At 39.7% G+C, this 19,996-nt stretch overlaps 1 protein-coding gene across 1 annotated transcript in view; it reads left to right on the top strand.

Annotated features, from left to right (window-relative positions):
- Positions 1-19,996, top strand: part of LOC134359598 (mucin-5AC-like) — a 196,743-nt gene that overhangs the window by 140,631 nt on the left and 36,116 nt on the right. The window contains exons 31-32 of the mRNA XM_063073094.1: positions 1,446-1,505; positions 10,587-10,643. Of these exons, the coding sequence (XP_062929164.1) occupies positions 1,446-1,505; positions 10,587-10,643 (117 nt within the window). The remainder of the gene's footprint in view (positions 1-1,445; positions 1,506-10,586; positions 10,644-19,996) is intronic.

Genomic DNA, 19,996 nt, shown 5'->3' with positions numbered 1-19,996 from the left:
AATAATTATTTCTGTGTATTAAATAAATAAAAGGCATTTTAAAAGGAAGAAGTACTATCTTAAAATATTGAAACTAATAAGAATTTCAAAATATATACTGTACATTCAAATATATATTTGAATATATATTGTGGCTCAGAAGGGTAGGGAAAGGAAGAGGATGGCAGCAGTGACAGGGAACTCTATAGTTAGGGGATCAGACAGGCAATTGTGTGGATGCAGGAAAGAAGCGCAGATGGTAGTTTGCCTCCCAGGTGCCAGGTGCCAGATGTTTCTGATCATGTCCACGATATCCTGAAGTGGGAAGGAGAACATCCCGAGGTTGTGGTACATATTGATACCAATGATATAGGACGGAAAAGGGAGGAGGTCCTGATAGCAGACTACGGGGAGTTAGGAAGGAAATTGAGAAGCAGGGCCTCAAAGGTAGTCTTCTTGGGATTACTGCCTGTGCCATGTGACAGTGAGTGTAGGAATAGAGTGAGGTGGAGGATAAATGCGTGGCTGAGGGATTGGAGCAGGGGGCAGGGATTTAGATTTCTGGATCATTGGGACCTCTTTTGGGGCAGGACTGATCTGTACAAAAAGGACGGGTTGCATTTGAATCCCAGGGGGACCAATATCCTGTTGGAGAGGTTTGCTAAGGCTATTGGGGAGAGTTTAAACTAGAATTGCTGGGGGGTGGGAATCGAAATGAAGAGATGGAGGAAGAGGCGGTTGGCTCACAAATAGAGAAAGCTTGGAGACAGTGCGAGAGGGAGGATAGGCAGGTTGATAGAGAAGAGACGTGCTCAGACCGATGGTTTGAGATGTGTCAATTTTAATGCAAGGAGTATTATGAACAACATGGATGAGCTTAGAGCATGGATCAGTACTTGGTGCTATAATGTTGTGGCCATTACAGAGACTTGGATGACAGGCCAAATGGCCTGCTTTTACTGCTGGTCCTTTCAATCTTTCGTTCAACACAATACTGATTTCACTCCCCAATCTCATCTTTTTTTCTTCCTTGTTTATTATTACAGTACATGCTTCTCTGGGTGATATTTTTAAGCTTCTGGGGCAATTTATATAAAAGTTTTTTTCTGCCGTCATTATAGAAAATGGGTTGGGGTGCAAGTGAATTTGACATTTTGTTCATTCACTGACAATAATTACTTCTGCATTATATACATTAAAAATCTGTTTGAAAGCCCACATCCTGTTTTAAATTTACCTTAAGCATTAAGAATTTTGAAAGTAAATATTTCAAATATAAGAACTTTTATTTCTAGAATAAAGAGAAACCAGAAAACTTGTTTTTTTTGTAGATTTTTCTTAAAAAATTTAATTATGTAATTGATTATACAGAACAGAATTATGTGTTCAAGCATTTTATAGATTTGTAAGATAGCCATGGTCACAGTTTAAGCAGTGTAAACAGAGTAAGTCTTTCTCTTCTATAGAAACAACGTTGCCTCCAGAGACACCAACAACAACTTCGTCAACCACCAGCCGCATCCCAGGTAAGCAATACATTACACCAGGTATGTCTCCTAATGAGCACTGGACTCTAACTCCACATGGTCCATCATCGATTATTCAACTGGAATAGATGTCAGCTTTTTTTTTTAACATTGAAGCATTTTCTACTTTATGCAGTGTGTAACCCACTGAATGTAATGGAGGAATTTCAACCCCTTTATTTATCCAGTTTTTACAGCTTACATAGATGGAATGTGATATGGTATAGAAAGTACAGATAAAAATAAAGAAATTCTGGAAACACTAAGGATCTTCAGCCTGAAGCGTTATCTCAACCTGCAGCCTAATCTGTCGAGTATTTTCAACATTTTCTGTTTTTTAAAAAAAATTTCTGACATTTGCAGCTTTTATGTTTTGTATTTTGAACAATAGATTGATAGCCATAGAATGCTGTAAATTGACCTGTGCCTACGTCATGTGGTCATTTGGAACTGAATTCATTGACCTTGACATGATATCAGTGAACTTGTTTTAAACACTGCAGATTGGCCTCTAGCAATACATCCAAGGAGTGAACAGGGTTGCTGGCTATGACAATGTGGTGATCACTATCACCGGCTGGCAGCTCAGAGTTGCTGAAATGTGTATCACTATCTCATCAGAATCAGGTTTAATATCACAGGCATATGTTGTAAAATTTGTTGTTATGTAGCGGCAGTACATTGCAATAGATAAAAACTGTAAATTACAGTAAATATATGTTCATTAAAACCCAATGCCCCTCTTGTGGTTTTTCAAAGTCTTTATCCAGATGCTTGGCAATTATCTATGCACTGTTGTAGCTGAAATACGTATTTGTCCTGATGAACAGTGACATCAACAAAGGTGTTCACTGCATACAACAACAACCTAACTGAAAACCACCTCCAATTTATACCTTCCACATGTCCTGTTGTTCCTTTTCACACTTTTTACAAGCTCAATGGTCACCCCAGCACCAATGGAAAACGTGCAAGGGGCTGGCTGGATTTGAACTTGGCACCATTTACCTCTAAGTCCGGTGCTGATACCACTACACCACCGTCTTAACGTGTCTATGGATTACTAATTCCATCTGATCTATCAGTAACCTGGTAACAAAGTGCTGCCTTCAGTTTTCAGTGTTAGATATTTCATTCAAATTGTACTACTTGAGTATGTCTTTCGCTCCAATTGAAACCTTGCATGTTATTGGGCAATGCCCTTTGTGTGAGATTTAATAGGATGGAGTGCAAATCAGGAATTCTGCCACCTGTTGACATTATTTTGCAAGATGCATTAACTTCTTTGACTATATTCAAAGATTCAAAGTACATTTATTATCAAAGTATGTATGCAGTATACAACCCTGAGATTTGTCTTATCCACAGACAGCCATGAAACAAAGAAGAACCATGGAACCAACCCGTTTAAAAAAAAATCAAACGTCAACCTCCTCCCCCACACGTAAAAAAGTCTCGCACAAATGGCAACAAAAAAAAAGCGAAAATTACAGAACATAAAACACAAAATCAACAGGCATATTTCAGTTCAATTCAGCTCAGTGTTCAAAAATCACCCAGAAAAGTAACAAAAAAGAGCAAACAGAACTCAAGCTAGAAACAAGAACACATCATTAAAACTGAATTAGAGCCAAAATCTACAATCCGTGTTGATTAAACCTTGCACCAACAGCATCAGGGGAGTGAGATTACTCTAACACAAGGACCCTCACTCGGCGACAGCAAGTGAGAGGCTGGTTCCCTGTAAAAGGAAGTTCCAAGCAAGATGGGTGTTTTAATCAGAGTGAAAAAGCAGGTTCTGGTTTCTGATACAATTGTCCTTCGTTATGCACACAAAGCATGAAATTTAGATTGAGAAATAACAGTGATACAGGTTCAACCATCGTACAGGTTCAACTATAAATCCTTATCTGATTGTTGCACATCATTGTGTCATCAAGTGCTCAACACTTTTTGTTCTGATTACCACTGGATAAACTTGTCAAGTGGTGTCGGTCTTGTCGGTTCTTTTCCAGATTTTCACCTCCTCTGATCAGATCCCTTCCCAACACCTCTGCCACCATGATGTAAATTTATCCTCTATCCTTCAGATGAGAGATGAAGTATAAATATATTCCTCATCCAAAGTGGATACCTGTGACAAGTTGACAAAAGGAAAAGAGGACAGGTCATTACAAGTTATAATCAGTGATCCAAAGACAACTTAATTGCTGCACTTGTTATCCTTCATCTTCCTCGCCATTCAATGCTTTCTTCAAACACACACGTGCTAATAATTTCCACATGTCCTGTAATAGGTAACTTTAGTTTTCAGCCACACCTCAGATGAAAGCTTATCATATCTTTTGTAACATCATTCGCCCATTCTCCTGTGCCTCCTGCATTGCACTCTGTTAGGAAATCTTCTGTCCCAAATCCCCTTTGTATTATTCTCCACAGAGTCAGGGGTTCCCAGCCTGGGGTCTGTGGACCCCTTGCTTAACGGTGTTAGTCCACGGCATAAAAAAGGTTAGGAACCCCAGGTTGCTTCCTCCTTAACTGAACATGCAGCTCCCCTGACACCTAAAGGGACAATTATACATTTGTTCCCACATCCTGCTGGGCAGGAACTCAGTTGGTCCATTGTCCTCTCAGCACTGGTTAGGATCAAAGCTGGGTCACTGGAGCTGTATGGAAGCAGCACCATAGTATTCAGAGGAGATGATCTGATTGACATAAGCAAGTAATAGAAATTCTCATGGGCCTTGACACATTAGATGAAGGGATGATATTTCCCATGGCTGAAGTATTCAGAAGCAAGCACCGTGCCTTTAAAATAAAGGATTACCTGCTTGGACTGAGATGGGAAGTAATTTCTTCACCCAAGAGGTAGTGATAGTCATTGAACAATGCTGAACTGAACTAAAATGAATAGTACTGGCCTCCTGGTTTAACGTTCAATATATTTTGAGTAGTTGACTCGCTTTTTGCCATTTGCACAGTTTGTTCTTTTTTCATGCGTTGGGTGTTTGATGTTTTCTTTGAACGGATTCCATAGTGTTTCTTTATATCGTGGCTGCCTTGGGGAGGACAAATCCCAGAGTTGTATTCTGTATACATACTTTGATAATAAATGTACCTTGAATCTTTGAATCTTTAGTCAAGGCAAAGATCAATAGGTTTTTGATTATTAAGGATTGAAAGGATATAGCACACAGGAAAGTGATGCTGAAGTGAAAGATTGGCCATGATTGTACAACAACCAAGAGGGCAAAAGGCATTTATACTCAGTGGGTCCAATAAAGATCACATAAAGCTGAATCGGCTTTATTAATTGGCTGTATGCAACTGGAAGCAGTTTAAAACCTTGAATGTGGCCTGTCTCTGGGATGTACAATTTCCTTCGTTTGTGCTCTCTGTCACTGATCAAGTTTCAAAATATGGCCCTGGTTCTGTGTCAAATTATACTTTCCTAATGCTTGCTTTGAAAACAGTAGCAGTATTGTTTTAACTTAAAAAGGGTTTTAGAGCCTTTTTCAAGATGATATTGAGTAGAATGGGATACAATTCATGGTTTGCATGGAAGTGACAGTAGTGCTTAAAATGCCTATTAACTTTTTGGGTGGCAGGGTGGAGATATGCCTCTACCAAAGGAGGGGTAAGGAGCTTCTTCCCTTCACTAGCCTGCAGGTCACCCATGGGCAAGGTGTAGCACCTGCTCAGCTCTCCCGATCAGGGTTGCATAAAGCCATAGGAGCAGGCGGTGGATGGTCATATGAGAAGCGGATGCATATCACAAGTCCTGGTTGTGTGACCAGTGACGTCAGGCAGACAATCTCTGAAGAGTATTGATAATGGCTGAGGTCACCGGTCTTGTAAAGACACTGCCCAGAAGAAGGCAATGGCAAAACACTTCTGTAGAAACATTTCCCAAGAACAATTGTGGTCATGGTTAGAGAAAAGTTTAAGAAGAGAAGTATGATTGGGGTCTTCCCCACAGGCAACAATCCAATTAAGTCAGATGGAAGCCCATGATCTCCCATGTTGTACAAAACGCCAAATAATGATGATGATGATGATGATTAACTTTAATGTCCTTGTTAATATGCATGTTACTCTTACTTGCAAGCAAATAAGCAGTGTCTTTATGGATCAGCATCATTAGATAGGAAACTGTGGGATTTGAGGCCTGTTGTTAAGAGGATGCTAATTTTACTAGTTGAGACAGAATCTAGGTGGTTGAATGTCAGGGACATGGTGAAGTGAGCAATGCCCGGGGATGGTTGTGCACTGTGTTCAATATGATATTTGAAGATGCATTTACTGATATTGACTTCCTTGTTGAGATCATTCAACAATTTTTGCCGCAGCCACCAATTCCCTGGGTGGGTGGTGCTGACTTTGACATTCATTCTTTTATTACCTTTCTTAAACAATTCCTCAGGATCGAGGATGACTTACTTTCGCTCTGGTAGTGTGGGTTCTGAACTAAGTGTGGCCAGTATGGAAACCATAGGCAACTGATAGGGGCCCTCTAACAGGGTGGGCAGATAAAGCTTCCTAGGTCATGTGTTTCTTTAGCTGATTATACAAGGTATCTGTGTGCCCTAATTTATAGTCCCGAGGTTATCAGTATTATTCCAAATACTCCTTCTCTCAGGTGATCATGCACCAGGAAGTCAGTGATATTGATATTGCTGATAATTGATATTGAAGTCAGAATGATGAGTAAATTCGATATGTTTGACACCTGTTTTGAGACCAATGAATTTTAGCTTCTTGGGAACTCCATTTGATTGTTAACTGCCTCCCTGGTACTGGAGCAATTAGGAACTGGAATAAACACCAGTACTGCTGGCGATACCCACAGTGTAAATTAATTTAATTCTTAACTTTGTACAGAATGAAGGGCCCTATCTGCATTATAACCATCCAAGTTGCTTTTTTCCTGCTCTATAGAAACAACAGCAGAGATAATGACTACAGCATCAACTGATAAGTGACAACTCTATAACTCATGTTCTCAGTATTACTTATTTTCTATTTTTTGTATTTCCACAGTCGACTCCTTTTGCACAGTAGTTGTTTGTCAGTCCTTTTTCTATGTAGTTTTTCAATCGATTCAATCGTATTTCTTTGTTCTACTGTGAATACCTGCAAGAAAATGAATTTCAAAGTAGCATATGGTGACATACTGTATAAGTACCTTTGATAATAAATTTATTTTGAATTTGAATCTGACATTAATGCACAATTATGGAAATCTCCACATGAATGTTATTTGCTTCCTTCACATGATAAGTCTTTGAATAGGTGTAAATTGCAACATACACAAAATGCTGGGGGATCTCAGCAGGACAGGCAGCATCTATGGAAAAGAGTAAAGTCGTTGTTTCAGGTCAAGGCTCTTCATCCAGACCATTCATGAGCCCTGCTGCGTTCCTCCAGCATTTTGTGTGTGTGTTGCTTGGATTTCCAGCATCTGCAGATTTTCTCGTGTACGTATAAAATGCAGCTTTTTTTTTGTCCCTTCTTAAATAATTCTTCCAAATGATTTGTATTAGACGTGCTTTCCTCTGTTACACTGTGCCTTATCCTGTCCTCAACTTCAAGTTAGTTGATTGCAGGTTTTAACCTTGCAAGACCAATCTCCACAGGTGTATTGTTTTATAAATTTCTGCACACTAATGTGAGCAGGCAACAAAATACAACTTTCATGGTCTGACCTCAAGAATTTCTTTATAATTAATTTTTTTGTAAATGCTTTTACTCAGGTTGTTTGCAATATGCATAACTTCAATCCTCACATTCCTGACTAGGGAAGCTTCAAGCAAGTCATTCTTTCATTGTGTGGGTGCAAGCTATCAGATGTGAGGCATGATAAATATGTGAGGGTGAGGTAAAGCATGTTGGTACTGAACAGAAATCCTGATTGACAAAGTTTGTTGGAGCATGTAATGGATTATTTTACAGCCATTAAAATAACTTTGTCAATCAGCATTTATGCAGTGGATAGGATGGCCTGGGGTAACTACAAGAGCTGCTGTCTCCTAGCTTCAGCATTCGGAATAATGCTGACCTCTGGTGCTGTCTGTGTGGAGTTTGCATGTTCTCTCTGTGACCACATGGGTTCCCTCTGGGCCCTTGTTGGCACGGTAGCATAGTGGCTAGCACAGTGCGTTACAGTACAGGAGACCCAGGTTCAATTCCCGCTGCTGCCTTTGAGGAGTTTGTATATTCTTTCCCTGACTGTGTGGGTTTCCTCTGGGTGCTCTGGTTTCCTCCCACAGTCCAAAGACCTACCAGTTGGTAGGTTAATTGGTCATTTTAAATTGTCACATGATTAGGCCAAGATTAAATCAGGGGTTGCTGGGCAGCATGGCTCAAAGGCCCAGATTCCTCACAGTCTCTCAATCAATCAATCAATCACCTCCTACAACACAAGGAGATAGTACATTAACTGGCCACTGTAAATTGTTCTAGTGTGTAAAGAAGTTGTAGAATTGGTAGTCGGAGGTGGGGTGGTGTGTGGGATGCTGATGGGAACATAGGACAAATATAAATGGATTATGGTAGGATTATTGAAGAAATGAGTACTGAATGATTGGTGTGGACTCTGCGTGCTGGAGGGCCTGCTTATATGCAGTATATTTCCATGAAACCATTGCTGAATGCACGATAAAGTAGGGCCTAGAACTTGAAGCTGCGTTCACCGACCTTGACCTCTTTGTGAGACCATTGATCTTCTGACAACCATATTAACCTTTTAACTGTGTGCAGTGCCCAGTCACTGCTTGGGGCAGCATGGTAGTGTAGTGGTTAGTGCAACGTCTTACGGTACAGGTGACCGGTTCAATTCCCATCGCTGCCTGTAAGAAGTTTGTACCTTCTCCCCGTGACCGTGTGGGTTTTCTCTGGGTGCTTTGGTTTCCTCTCACAGTCAAAAGACGTACCAGTTGGTTAGGTTACTGGCAATTGGTTATTATAAATTGTCCCGTGGTTAGGCTGGGATTAAAATAGGGGAACGCTGGGTGCCGTGGCTGGAAGAATTTATTCTGCACTGTATCTCAATTAAAAAAGGGAAAAAAAGAATCTTGAGCTAAAGTTAATGATGTAGCTTCATATTTAAGCCAAGACAAGTCGCTTTTTATTGCCATTTCGACCATAAACTGCTGGTACAGTACACAGTAAAAATGAAACAACATTCCTCCAGGAGCAAGAAATAAATAAATGAAAATGAATGAAAAACACATTAATTTAAATGAGGCATGGCAAGACATGTGACATGTTGCAACTCTAGTGTCTGGGGGGTGCGCAAATCATAATTGATGAGCTGGAAACTGAATTTTTGACAGTGAAATGCATCAGGAAATGAGAAAGTTTCCTGGACACTTTGATCTAAGATGCAGACGGACTCAGATGATGTGCTGTAGAAACGCTCATTCAAGAGGAGCAGCAGGGCAGATATGGAGTTAGCGCTGGTCGGGAGTCAGCATTGGATGAGCATAGGAGGAGTCTCAGTCCTTGTAATTATCACTTCATCACTAGATGGCCCAGAGCAAACAGGCACCTCCTCATTGATTCAAATAGGAGAATGCTAAATTGACTATGATGCTAATATTTATTTGGGTTTAAGTTTAAATAATCTCAATTCTTTTTTAAAATAGTTTTGACTATCTCTTGGTTTTTGCCAATTTTAGAAACATAGAAACATAGAAAATCTACAGTACAGTACAGGCCCTTCGGCCCACAAAGCTGTGACGAACCTGTCCTTACCTTAGAAATTACCTGGGGTTACCCATAGCCCTCTACTTTTCTGAGCTCCATGTACAGTACCTGTCCAGGAGTCTCTTAGAAGATCCTATCATATCTGCCTCCACCACTGTCGCTGGCAGCCCATTTCACGCACTCACCACTCTCTGCATAAAAAAACTTACCCCTGACATCACCTCTGTACCTACTTCCAAGCACCTTAAAACTGTGCCCTCTCGTGTTAGCCATTTCAACCCTGGGAAAAAGCCTCTGACTATCCACACGATCAATGTCTCTCATCATCTTACACACCTCTATCAGGTCACCTCTCATCCTCCGTTGCTCTAAGGAAAAAAGGCCGAGTTCAGTCAACCTATTCTCACAAGCCATGCCCCCCAATCCAGGCAACATCTTTGTAAATCTCCTCTGCACCCTTTCTATGGTTTCCACATTTTCTAAGTTGTAATGGATGACAGAACAAGTTATCACAGCTGCTCTCTGAGTGGGACTGCTATAGGTCCCCTCAAGGAGCCACCTATACTGCAGAAGGCTCTGTCGCTGTGCAGGGTCTGGGTGCTGGAAAATGGATAGATTCTTTCAGCAAATTAATGTTGCGGACCTCTGCAAGATAATAGTAACCTAATGTGTTCAGATGCTGAAAATCTGAAGCAGCACACACAAAATGCTGGAGGAACTTGGAAGGTCGGGCAGCATCTATTGAAATGAATAGATAGTCAACATTTCGGACCAAGACACTTCTTCAGGACTGAGAAGGAAGGGGGAATGTGCCAGAGTAAAACGATTGGAGGAGGGGAAGGAGGCTTGCTAGAAGGTGAAAGGAGAAGCCAGGTGGGTAGGAAAGGTCAAGGGCTGGAGATGAAGGAATCTGATAGGAGAGGAGAGTGGACCATAGGAGAAATGGAAGGAGGAGAGGACCCAGGGATAGGTGATAGGCAGGTGTGAAGAGGTAAAAGTTCAGAATGGGGAATAGGGGAAGTGGGGGCGAGGGAAATTATGTTTTCTGGGAAGAGAAATCGATATTCACGCCATCAGGTTGGAGGCTACACAGACAGAATGTAAGATGTTGCTCCTCCAGTAAGCTACTATTGTGGCTCATTGGTGATTATTCTGAACAAATAGTACTTCGAAATTAACACTGTCAAATATATTCAAGAGCTCCAGGATTTCTGCATTGAAATAATTTCTACAGAGTCAGGTTGTGGTTTAGCGATCTCACCTTTACAATTCTCCATTCAGTTTCTAAAGTGGCGTCTTCAAAACTGCAGGAGACAAGTAGAACCTTATTAGGGATCAAAAGGCATTGAAATGTTTTTTTTCCTTGCTCCATAGAAACAACAACGGCAGAGGTATTGACCAGTTCCACAGCAACCACCAACTATGTACTTGGTAGGTGAAAGTAAAATTATATCATGCAAAGATACTAAGGCCTGAAAGCGTGATCACCAAGCTCAAGGACAGCTATTATTCTGCAGTTTTAAAACTGTTGAATATTTCCCAAGTACAGATGGATTCTTGGCCTCACAATCTACCTCGTTATGACCTTTCATCTTATGCCTACCTGCACTGCACTTTCTCTATAAATGTAACACTAAATTCTGCATTCCATTATTCTCTTACCTTTTACTATCTCAACGTACCGCGGTGATAAATTGATCTGTATGCACAGTAATACAAGTTTTTCACTGTGCCCCAGTACATGTAACAATATTAAACCGTTTTACCAATTTAGTTTAATTTTGCAAAGCCTGTTTCTACTCATGCAAACTTACACTGGTCATTAAGTAATAAAATAGGTCTTTAATTTAATTTTTATTTTATTTGATAGGTCATTCTAAATAGGTCTAAATGTTGCCACCTTGTATTTGCTTATAGAATTTTTCTTGCTGATTCAACTATTAGTAGAACAGGGCCGAAATCATGAATATCCTTTCTCATAGTTCTGATTTATATCCAGAACTGAGAATGGTATGATCCTCATGAAGAACACACCTTCAGTATTTAAAAATATTTGTCCTTCAGTATTAACAACATTGCTATATTATAGAGTCATAGAATACTACAGCACAGAAACAGGGCCTTCAGCCCATCTAGTCCATACTAAACTATTGAAACTGCCTTGTCCCATCGACTTGCATCTAGAACATATCCCTTCATATCCCTCTCATCAAGGAATCAATAATACTATTTTCCTCCATCATCACTCTTGTTTCAGCCCATCAATTATTTTTCACTGTTCTGAATGCAAATATAGCAATTTTATTTTGCTTAATGGAGTTGGTTGGCTTCAAAACAGCAGATTCCTTCACTGAGCTTCAATTTTTCATCCACTTTCCAACACATGAAAAGAGGTTGGGCAGGTTGGATCAATACAATATCAACCACCAGCAACACACCTGGTACATGACTGCCGTTTGTATCTTGCACTGTCTACTCACACATTTAGCCATATAACCATATAACAATTACAGCACGGAAACAGGCCATCTCAGCCCTTCTAGTCTGTGCCGAACGCTACTCTCACCTAGTCCCACTGACCTGCACTCAGCCCATAACCCTCCATTCCCTTCCTCTCCATATAGCTGTCCAATTTAACTTTAAGCGACAACATCGAACCCGCCTCAACCACTTCTGCTGGAAGCTCGTTCCACACAGCGACCACTCTTTGAGTAAAGAAGCTCCCCCTCATGTTACCCCTAAACTTTTGACCTTTAACTCTCAACTCATGTCCTCTTGTTTGAATCTCCCCTACTCTCAATGGAAAAAGCCTATCCACGTCAACTCTGTCTATCCCCCTCATAATTTTAAATACCTCTATCAAGTACCCCTTCAAACTTCTACGCTCCAAAGAATAAAGACCCAACTTGTTCAACCTTTCTCTGTAACTTAGGTGATGAAACCCAGGTAACATTCTAGTAAACCTTCTCTGTACTCTCTCTATTTTGTTGACATCTTTCCTATAATTTGGTGACCAAAACTGTACACAATACTCCAAATCTGGCCTCACCAATGGCTTGTACAGTTTCAACATTACATCCCAACTCCTTTACTCAATGCTCTGATTTATAAAGGCCAGCATACCAATAGCTTTCTTCACCACCCTATCCACATGAGATTCCACCTTCAGGGAACTATGCACCATTATTCCCAGATCCCTCTGTTCTACTGCATTCTTCAATGCCCTACCATTTAACATGTATGTCCTATTTTGATTAGTCCTGCCAAAATGTAGCACCTCACATTTATCAGCAATAAACTCCATCTGCCATCTTTCAGCCTACTCTTCTAACTCGCCTAAATCTCTGCAAGCTTTGAAAACCTACTTCATTATCCACAACTCCACCTACCTTAGTATCATCTGCATACTTACTCATCCAATTTACCACCCCATCATCCAGATCATTAATGGATATGACAAGTACATTGGATCCAGTACAGATCCCTGAGGCACACTATTTGCATTATTTCTTTACACTATGGTGATTTTGAATTAAGGACTGAAAAAAGTGCCATCTTAGATTCCATCATCTTGGCTTTCATTTCAGAATTGAGGTATAATTGTATTAGCCGGCTGTGCGAAAGTATCTCTCAAAGTTATATGGAATTGTCACCAGGTTAAAATGCTATTAAGTCTTTACCACCATCCTGCTTAATTGAATTTCTCGATGAAACTCAAGGGTCTCTAAATAATTACATTTGTTTGGGGTATGTTTGTTGTGTTTGGAATGCTAATTGGTGAAAGTTTGATAGCTACTAAAAATTGATGCAAGAACTGAAATACAGTGCATGGTTGCATGACAATTTCATGTTGCCTGGACATTTCATAGGGTAGCAAATTCAGTCAGCAATATTAATACAATTCATCGACCATCTGGAAGACAATATGATGAGTGGTTGGCGTCATTAAAATTTAACCTGTCAGGCTTAAAACAGTGCAGAATGCTGTTAATTTAACTGATTTCATAGCTCAGCAAAAAATCTGCATTCACATCAGTTATCAACCACACACCTGGTAAGTGACAGTGATTTACGTCCTACACCAAACCAGCTTGCACAAGTGCACAATTTATCATTATGTGCTTTGTAATTGTGTGCAGAAAAAAATTACTTATCAAGAATCCACATCTTCTATATTTCTGAAATTGTTTCATTTAACACTTTTGTTTTAAATTACAGGTCATTATGTTGTTACTTATGAATCAGCTGTTGAAAAATTGTATTTCCAACAGAATGTTTAGTAAAATTGATAGAGTCAGGAACTGGATACCCATTGACAGAATATCCTCCTGTGAACTTTCATTTCCATACCACAATTGAATGTGTTTGCATCTAGCAAGTAAACCTCCAAGAGTGAAGTGCACATTATGACCTAATTTCAATTACATTCTAATTACCCTAAAACCTTCTCAGGGAATGAAAGGTATCTGTGCAGACGAACAACACACAATCTGCATCCTTTAGTCCTTGGGGCTATTGCTCTGTCGGAATGTGGATGTACGAGGGGTGATTGATAGGTTCGTGGCCTAAGGTACAAGGAGTCAATTTTAGAAAACCTAGCACATGTATTTTTCAACATAGTCCCCTCCTACATTTGCACACTTAGTCCAGCGGTCGTGGAGCTTACGGATCCCTTCTTTGTAGAAATCGGCATCTTGGACCTCCAGAAAGTGGTCCACAGCAGGGGTGATTGATAAGTTCGTGGCCTAAGGTAGAAGGAGCTGAGTTATTAACTACAAACTTTCTGCATAATCACTCAAGGAGTTGAACTGCACGTGCATGTAATGACAGCTGAATAACTCATCTCCTTCTACCTTAGGCCATGAACTTATCAGTCACCCCTGCTGTGGACACTTTCTGGAGGACCAAGATGCCGACTTCTACAAAGAAGGGATCCGTAAGCTCCACGACTGCCGGACTAAGTGTGTAAATGTAGGAGGGGACTATGTTGAAAAATAAATATGTTAGGTTTTCTAAAATTGACTCCTTCTACCTAGGCCACGAACTTATCAATCACCCCTCGTGTGTCTTGGGGTGATTTAAAACATTTAAAACATTTAATACATTTTGATATCTATTGGAAAATACATTTGAAACACCTGGAGACATGAATTCTTTCTTTCTTTTTAAATCTTTTTATTGAGTAAGTATACAAAAAAGGTAAGCCATATAAACATTAATACAATGTTAAAGTATAATAAAATTCCAAAAGATAACAATACCAAAAAGAAAATACTACAAACAATGTAATTTAAGCATAAGAAACCAAGATAACATAATAGTATACTAGATTTTATATATATCAATGGAAAAAAAGAAAAAAAAAACCCCAAAAAAAAAACCCACCGTGCAACTAACTAAAAGCAAAGCAAAGCAATGGGCTAACTTGAAACCAAACAGAGTTAAACTTAAAATCACGTCCTCAATCCCGACCTCCATTAAAACAGTGAAGAGAAAACAAGAAGGGTAAATATTACATTAAATGAAAATATCGAATAAAAGGTCCCCAAATCTGTTCAAATTTAAATGAAGAATCATAAAGGTTACTTCTAATTTTCTCCAGATTCAAACATAAAATCGTCTGAGAAAACCAAAAAAAGGTAGTTGGAGCATTAAGCTCTTTCCAATGTTGTAAAATACATCTTTTCGCCATTAAAGTAAGAAATGCAATCATTCTACGGGCTGAAGGGGAAAGATTACTAGAAATTTTAGGTAGTCCAAAGATAGCAGTAATAGGGTGAGGAGAGATATCTATATTTAATACCTTAGAAATAATATTGAAAATATCTCTCCAAAAAGTTTCCAAAGTAGGGCAAGACCAAAACATATGAGTTAAGAGACATGAATTCTAAGTATATAATTCCATGTGAATTTTAGCACTGTAGGCAGTTGAAAATCATCGTCAAGATCCTTCTGAAAGGTCAGTCACCCTACTTTCATTCACAGGTTCTCCTTCATTCACTCCAGGAAAGTTATCCAGCCTGATCTCTCTTTATCAGTCCATGTTGATTCTAACTTGTTACTGCTTTCCAAATGCTGTGCTGTTATTTCTATGCATTTTTGCATTTTCCCCACTACTGATAGCAGGTCTATAATTCCTGTTTTCTCTCCTTCCTTTTTAACATTAGTTACTGTCAATCAGGAACTGATCTAAAGAATGTTCGAAGAAGACCACTAATCCATCCAATCAAGGGCCGCAGCCCAAAACATCGACTGTTTATTCCCATCCATAGATGCTGCCTGATCTGCTGAGCTCCTCCAGCACATTATGTGTATTGGTTTAGATTTCCAGCATCTGTAGTACCTCTTGTGCCACTGGTCCATCCACTGTTTTTAGGGGCGCTTACTCAAGCGCTCTGTGTGCAGACCACTGGATCAATGGATTTGTTGGTGTTCAATTCCATTAATTACCCTAATATTATTTCCCTTCTAATACTGATTTTCTTCAGTTCCTCCCTCTCACTAGATGCTAGAATACCTAACATTCTGGGAGGATACTTACATTATCCTGAATGCAGATAGACCCAACACAGCTGTTCATTTGTTCCATCGTTTCTTTGTTCCTCGTTAAATCTTACCCTGTTTCTGACTGAAAAGGTCTTCATTCATTTATCTTTACTCATCCTTTCTGCACGTCCTGACTTGTGCATGAGTTTGATTAAAGTGAGGGAGAGTAGAGCAGGTCGTCAACCTCACCCTCTCATCCTAGTCTATGTGGATCCAGTGGCAACACAAGAGTCAAGACGACTGGAGATAGGTCAGGATGCAGTTGATGACCAGGGCAACCTACATGTCTTGCTGTGCTCTTCGCGCTCCACGATGTATGCTGGGAAACACCTTCCTGCTCATTGAACCAGCTGGTGATTTCCTCCGCACAGTACGCCAAATCTAGTCTTCACTTGCTTTGGGTAGGCAAGCCCAAAGTCACCGAGGGTTCATAAAAACCCTGATGCCTACTCCTAATTATGCAAAAAATATCCTTTTTGCATACTAATGCAATAAAATGTCACTTAAGCTTAGTGTTCTATAACCATAATTATAGGATAATTGGAATTTATCTCATGATTGTTTAGAATACTTATTTTCCTTTTAGCATCCTCTGGGCTAACATGGAGTTCCTCCACTGGAAATCAATATGCTTTCTATGCACATTTCCGGAAAGTCGATGATAATTATGTTAGGTGGCTTGTTGTTTAACTCTATTCCCACTGATATTACGAACAGCAGTAAACATGTATCTGAATAGAGAATAGTGGGTGAAATGCAGTATGTGATTGCCAGGATGGAGCCAAATGCAAACTGGACGAGCAACACCTTACATTCTGCCTGGGTAGTCTAGAACCTAATTGCATCAATGTTGAGTTTTCCAGTTTTAGGTAACCCTCCCCCACCACACACACACACACACACACACACACACACACACACACACACACACACATTTTTCTTGTTTCTCCCTAGCTCTTCCCTTCTCGTTCGGATTCTGATCCCTCAGTCCTCCCCTTTTTGTTCCCCTTTGCACCATCTCCCAGTCTACCCTCCAGCTCTCTTTGTCCCCTTCTCGCTCCTGGCTCCATCGTCTCACATAGGTTTACCCCCTCCCCCATCTGGTTCCAGCTGTTGTTCACCTCTCACTTCTCCCCTAATGGGTCTTGGTCTTTATTTATCCAAATCCAGCTCTGATAGCACTTTGTGTCCCTCTTTATCTCCCAGGAACTTTCTGAAAAGCCCTTCTTACCTGGGTTGACCGCACACAATTTGTACCCTGTCTTTGCCTGGACATTAACCCTTGCCTTGCTGCGACTTCCACAAACTCGTCTCTCCACTCTTAGCCCTGATGCAGGCTTTTGGCCCAAAACACCAACAATTTCTTACCTCCCACTGATATTGCTCAACCCTCTGAATTCTTCCAGCGAATTATTGTTCTGGACTCCAGCATCTGCTATTTCTGGTGTCTCCTGTTTCTTTTTTTTTTCGGTCTGAATGATCATCATGTATTAAATTGTTGAGGCTACCCAGGACATTATAATCAGATGAGCAGACTGCCACATACCTTGTTGTGCACTCACTGTAGTAAGGAGGATATGTTGCATAGTGAGATGCTGCTATCTGCTGGATATGTTTTAGTTTAAGTTGTTATTCGCAATGAGACAAAAACCCCAGATTAAATTAGGTTAAATTTGTGACAGAGAAAGCACCCTTGTGAAGGACGGAATAATCTCTGAGTAATGGTGATTGACAGACCTGGATTGTCCAGCAAATAGCTTCACAGATTTGTTGTGCTTTTAGCTCTTGTTAGAAACAGAAGTAATACAACCACGTCAAGTACCAGCTTTGTGCTGAGACTGTTCCTGCAGGTCTATTATTTCCCAGCTTCAAAGTAAGAATACATGAATTTAATTGATCTATTTAAGAATTTGTTCCTGATTTGTGTCAGCAATCATTACGTTGGAAAATTATTAGGGAACTTCACATGCAATTACTGCAATTAAAATCAGGATTGTGGCCATATTATTTGGTGAGATCCTGCAATCTCTAATGATTTGGTTAATTTTTGTGGCTTATATTTCATGCACAGGGACAAATGGGCTCTAGAAATTCTCATAACTTTCTAAAATATATTGGATGGCACTTTCTCTAGTTATCAAAATATTTTTTTCTCAGAATGCTAACAGTGATGATGTAAACAATAATCTCATCCATACGGATGCGGGGCAGATGAAAATGCAGTCATTTAGCTGAGCCAGTTTGAAGAAGTGGAAAACACCATGTTACAGACATCAGCTACTTGAATGGAAATGGACTTATTTAGTAATTTTAGAAAAAAAGAACATTTAGATAGAATTCAGGTAAAATCTTCCTAAAATGGATGTGTAAGCAGAGTCTTTGAATTTTTGGAAGGTAGAATAGGATAGATATTTGATAAGAAAGGCACTGAATAATCTTTCCTGCAGTGTGCATCCACCCTTTTCTCTAACCTCCTTTATCTCCCTGCAGCCTTTACATCCACCCATCCTTTCTCTGTCCCATCCTTCCTGAGAATTGCTGCAGGCATCCATCTCCATTTCTTTCCTTTGGGTCCCTAATTGTCCCCTCTGTAACTTCTCTGCAAGCCCTCAAATCCATTTCAAGTCTTGTTTTGCTCTGCGGTCCTGAGTAAATTCTCACGGAAGTATGTTGTTCACATTGAATTGAAACATGGAGTAATTTTTCAAGTGTTTTGGTGGAATCTCAAGTTGCTGATCTGGATGAAGACAGCTCCTGTCTGCACGGATCCCCATAAGGAACACACCAGGAATGGATAGTCTTCCCACAGCACACTGGGAACTTCACCTTGTCAGCTAACCCTCTACTAACGTCTACCCTTTCTGGGCTACACTTCCCTGAGATCAGAAATCTACCCTGACATCTTTATACTGTCCTTAAAGTGTTCATTTTTAAACCATTAGACATAAAGCTGGATGTTGTGTTGAGAATATCGATGAATAATATCGTGTAAATAGGACAACAACTTCTGCAGTTCACCTGCATGGTTAAAAACGGAATAATTAAGTTACTGGGCCAACTCCTCTAAATGTTTCTCTACCCAGTATTTTGCTGATAAGTCCATATAAATGTAGGGTGTCAAATTAAAATAAGTCGGGTTTATTGTCACAAGTACAGTGAGGTACAGTTACAATGAAATCTTGCTTGTAGCAGCATAACAGACAACATATGGAACATAAAGTATACAAGACAGTGAAGAAAAAGACTTTGTAAAATAAGACATAATACAAACATAAACCCCACAAACAGGTAGTGTTCCATAGGTGGGGTAGTATATTGCTGTAATTATCCACTATTAAATATTAAATAAACAAAGCAGAATTAAATTCATATATTCAAATGGAAATCACTTTATAATGGCACAATGAGGAATAATTATTTCTGAACAAGCTGCTCGACACTAAGAATTGAATGTAACAAGTTTCTCATTCCTTTCTGTTATAGTTATTCTATTATGGATTTATTGAGTATGCCTGCAAGAAAATGAATCTCTAGGTTGTGTCTGGTGACATATATGTACTTTGATAATAAATTTTCTTTGAGCTTTAGAATTTAATTTTAATTGCAGGTCTTTTGTACTTTTTTTTGCTTCTTTTATCTGTTTATAAGTAATGCCATTTTTTCTGTTTTAATTCCTTTACATAAACTGTCGTCTCTGCACATCACAATGAGGAATCTTCACTCTGATTGACTAGAGTCATGTTGATTCTTTACCTACTCATGCACACCACGGATCTCTGGTAGTAGATAGTGTACTGGAGTAAAAACTTGTGGAAAGCAAGTTACTATAAAAGCCCCCGGAAATCTATAAGATTCATAATCAGCCATCCTTATGACTTGGGAGTTGAAATTGGGCTGCTGGCGATGGGGCCTTCCCAACATCAAGCAAAGAGATGATCTCTCCATTTTGGCTTAGAGTTTTGATTGCAATCTGGTCAGTAAGCAACCAGCATGAAATGATAACTCAAAGGCAGGAAGGTGGGGAGGTTACATTTGACTGGAAAGCAGTTTTACCTTAAAGAAGAGCACCAAACTTTACCATTGATTTTCAGAATGCACAGGAGAGGAACAAATATGTATGGCTCAAAGTCCATTGTCATCTGTAAAATCAACTGGTTAATTCAAGATGCATCCATGAAATTATTACTTGAAAATCCTTTGAAATTTTTGGCTTCACTTTCTTATGTCCACAGCTAATT

The sequence above is a fragment of the Mobula hypostoma genome, chromosome 20 (genome assembly GCF_963921235.1).
Source record: "Mobula hypostoma chromosome 20, sMobHyp1.1, whole genome shotgun sequence".
Classification (NCBI taxonomy): Eukaryota; Metazoa; Chordata; class Chondrichthyes; order Myliobatiformes; family Myliobatidae; genus Mobula; species Mobula hypostoma.
The sequence above is the reverse complement of the archived record's forward strand: the minus strand, read 5'-3'. Positions and strand labels throughout refer to the sequence as shown.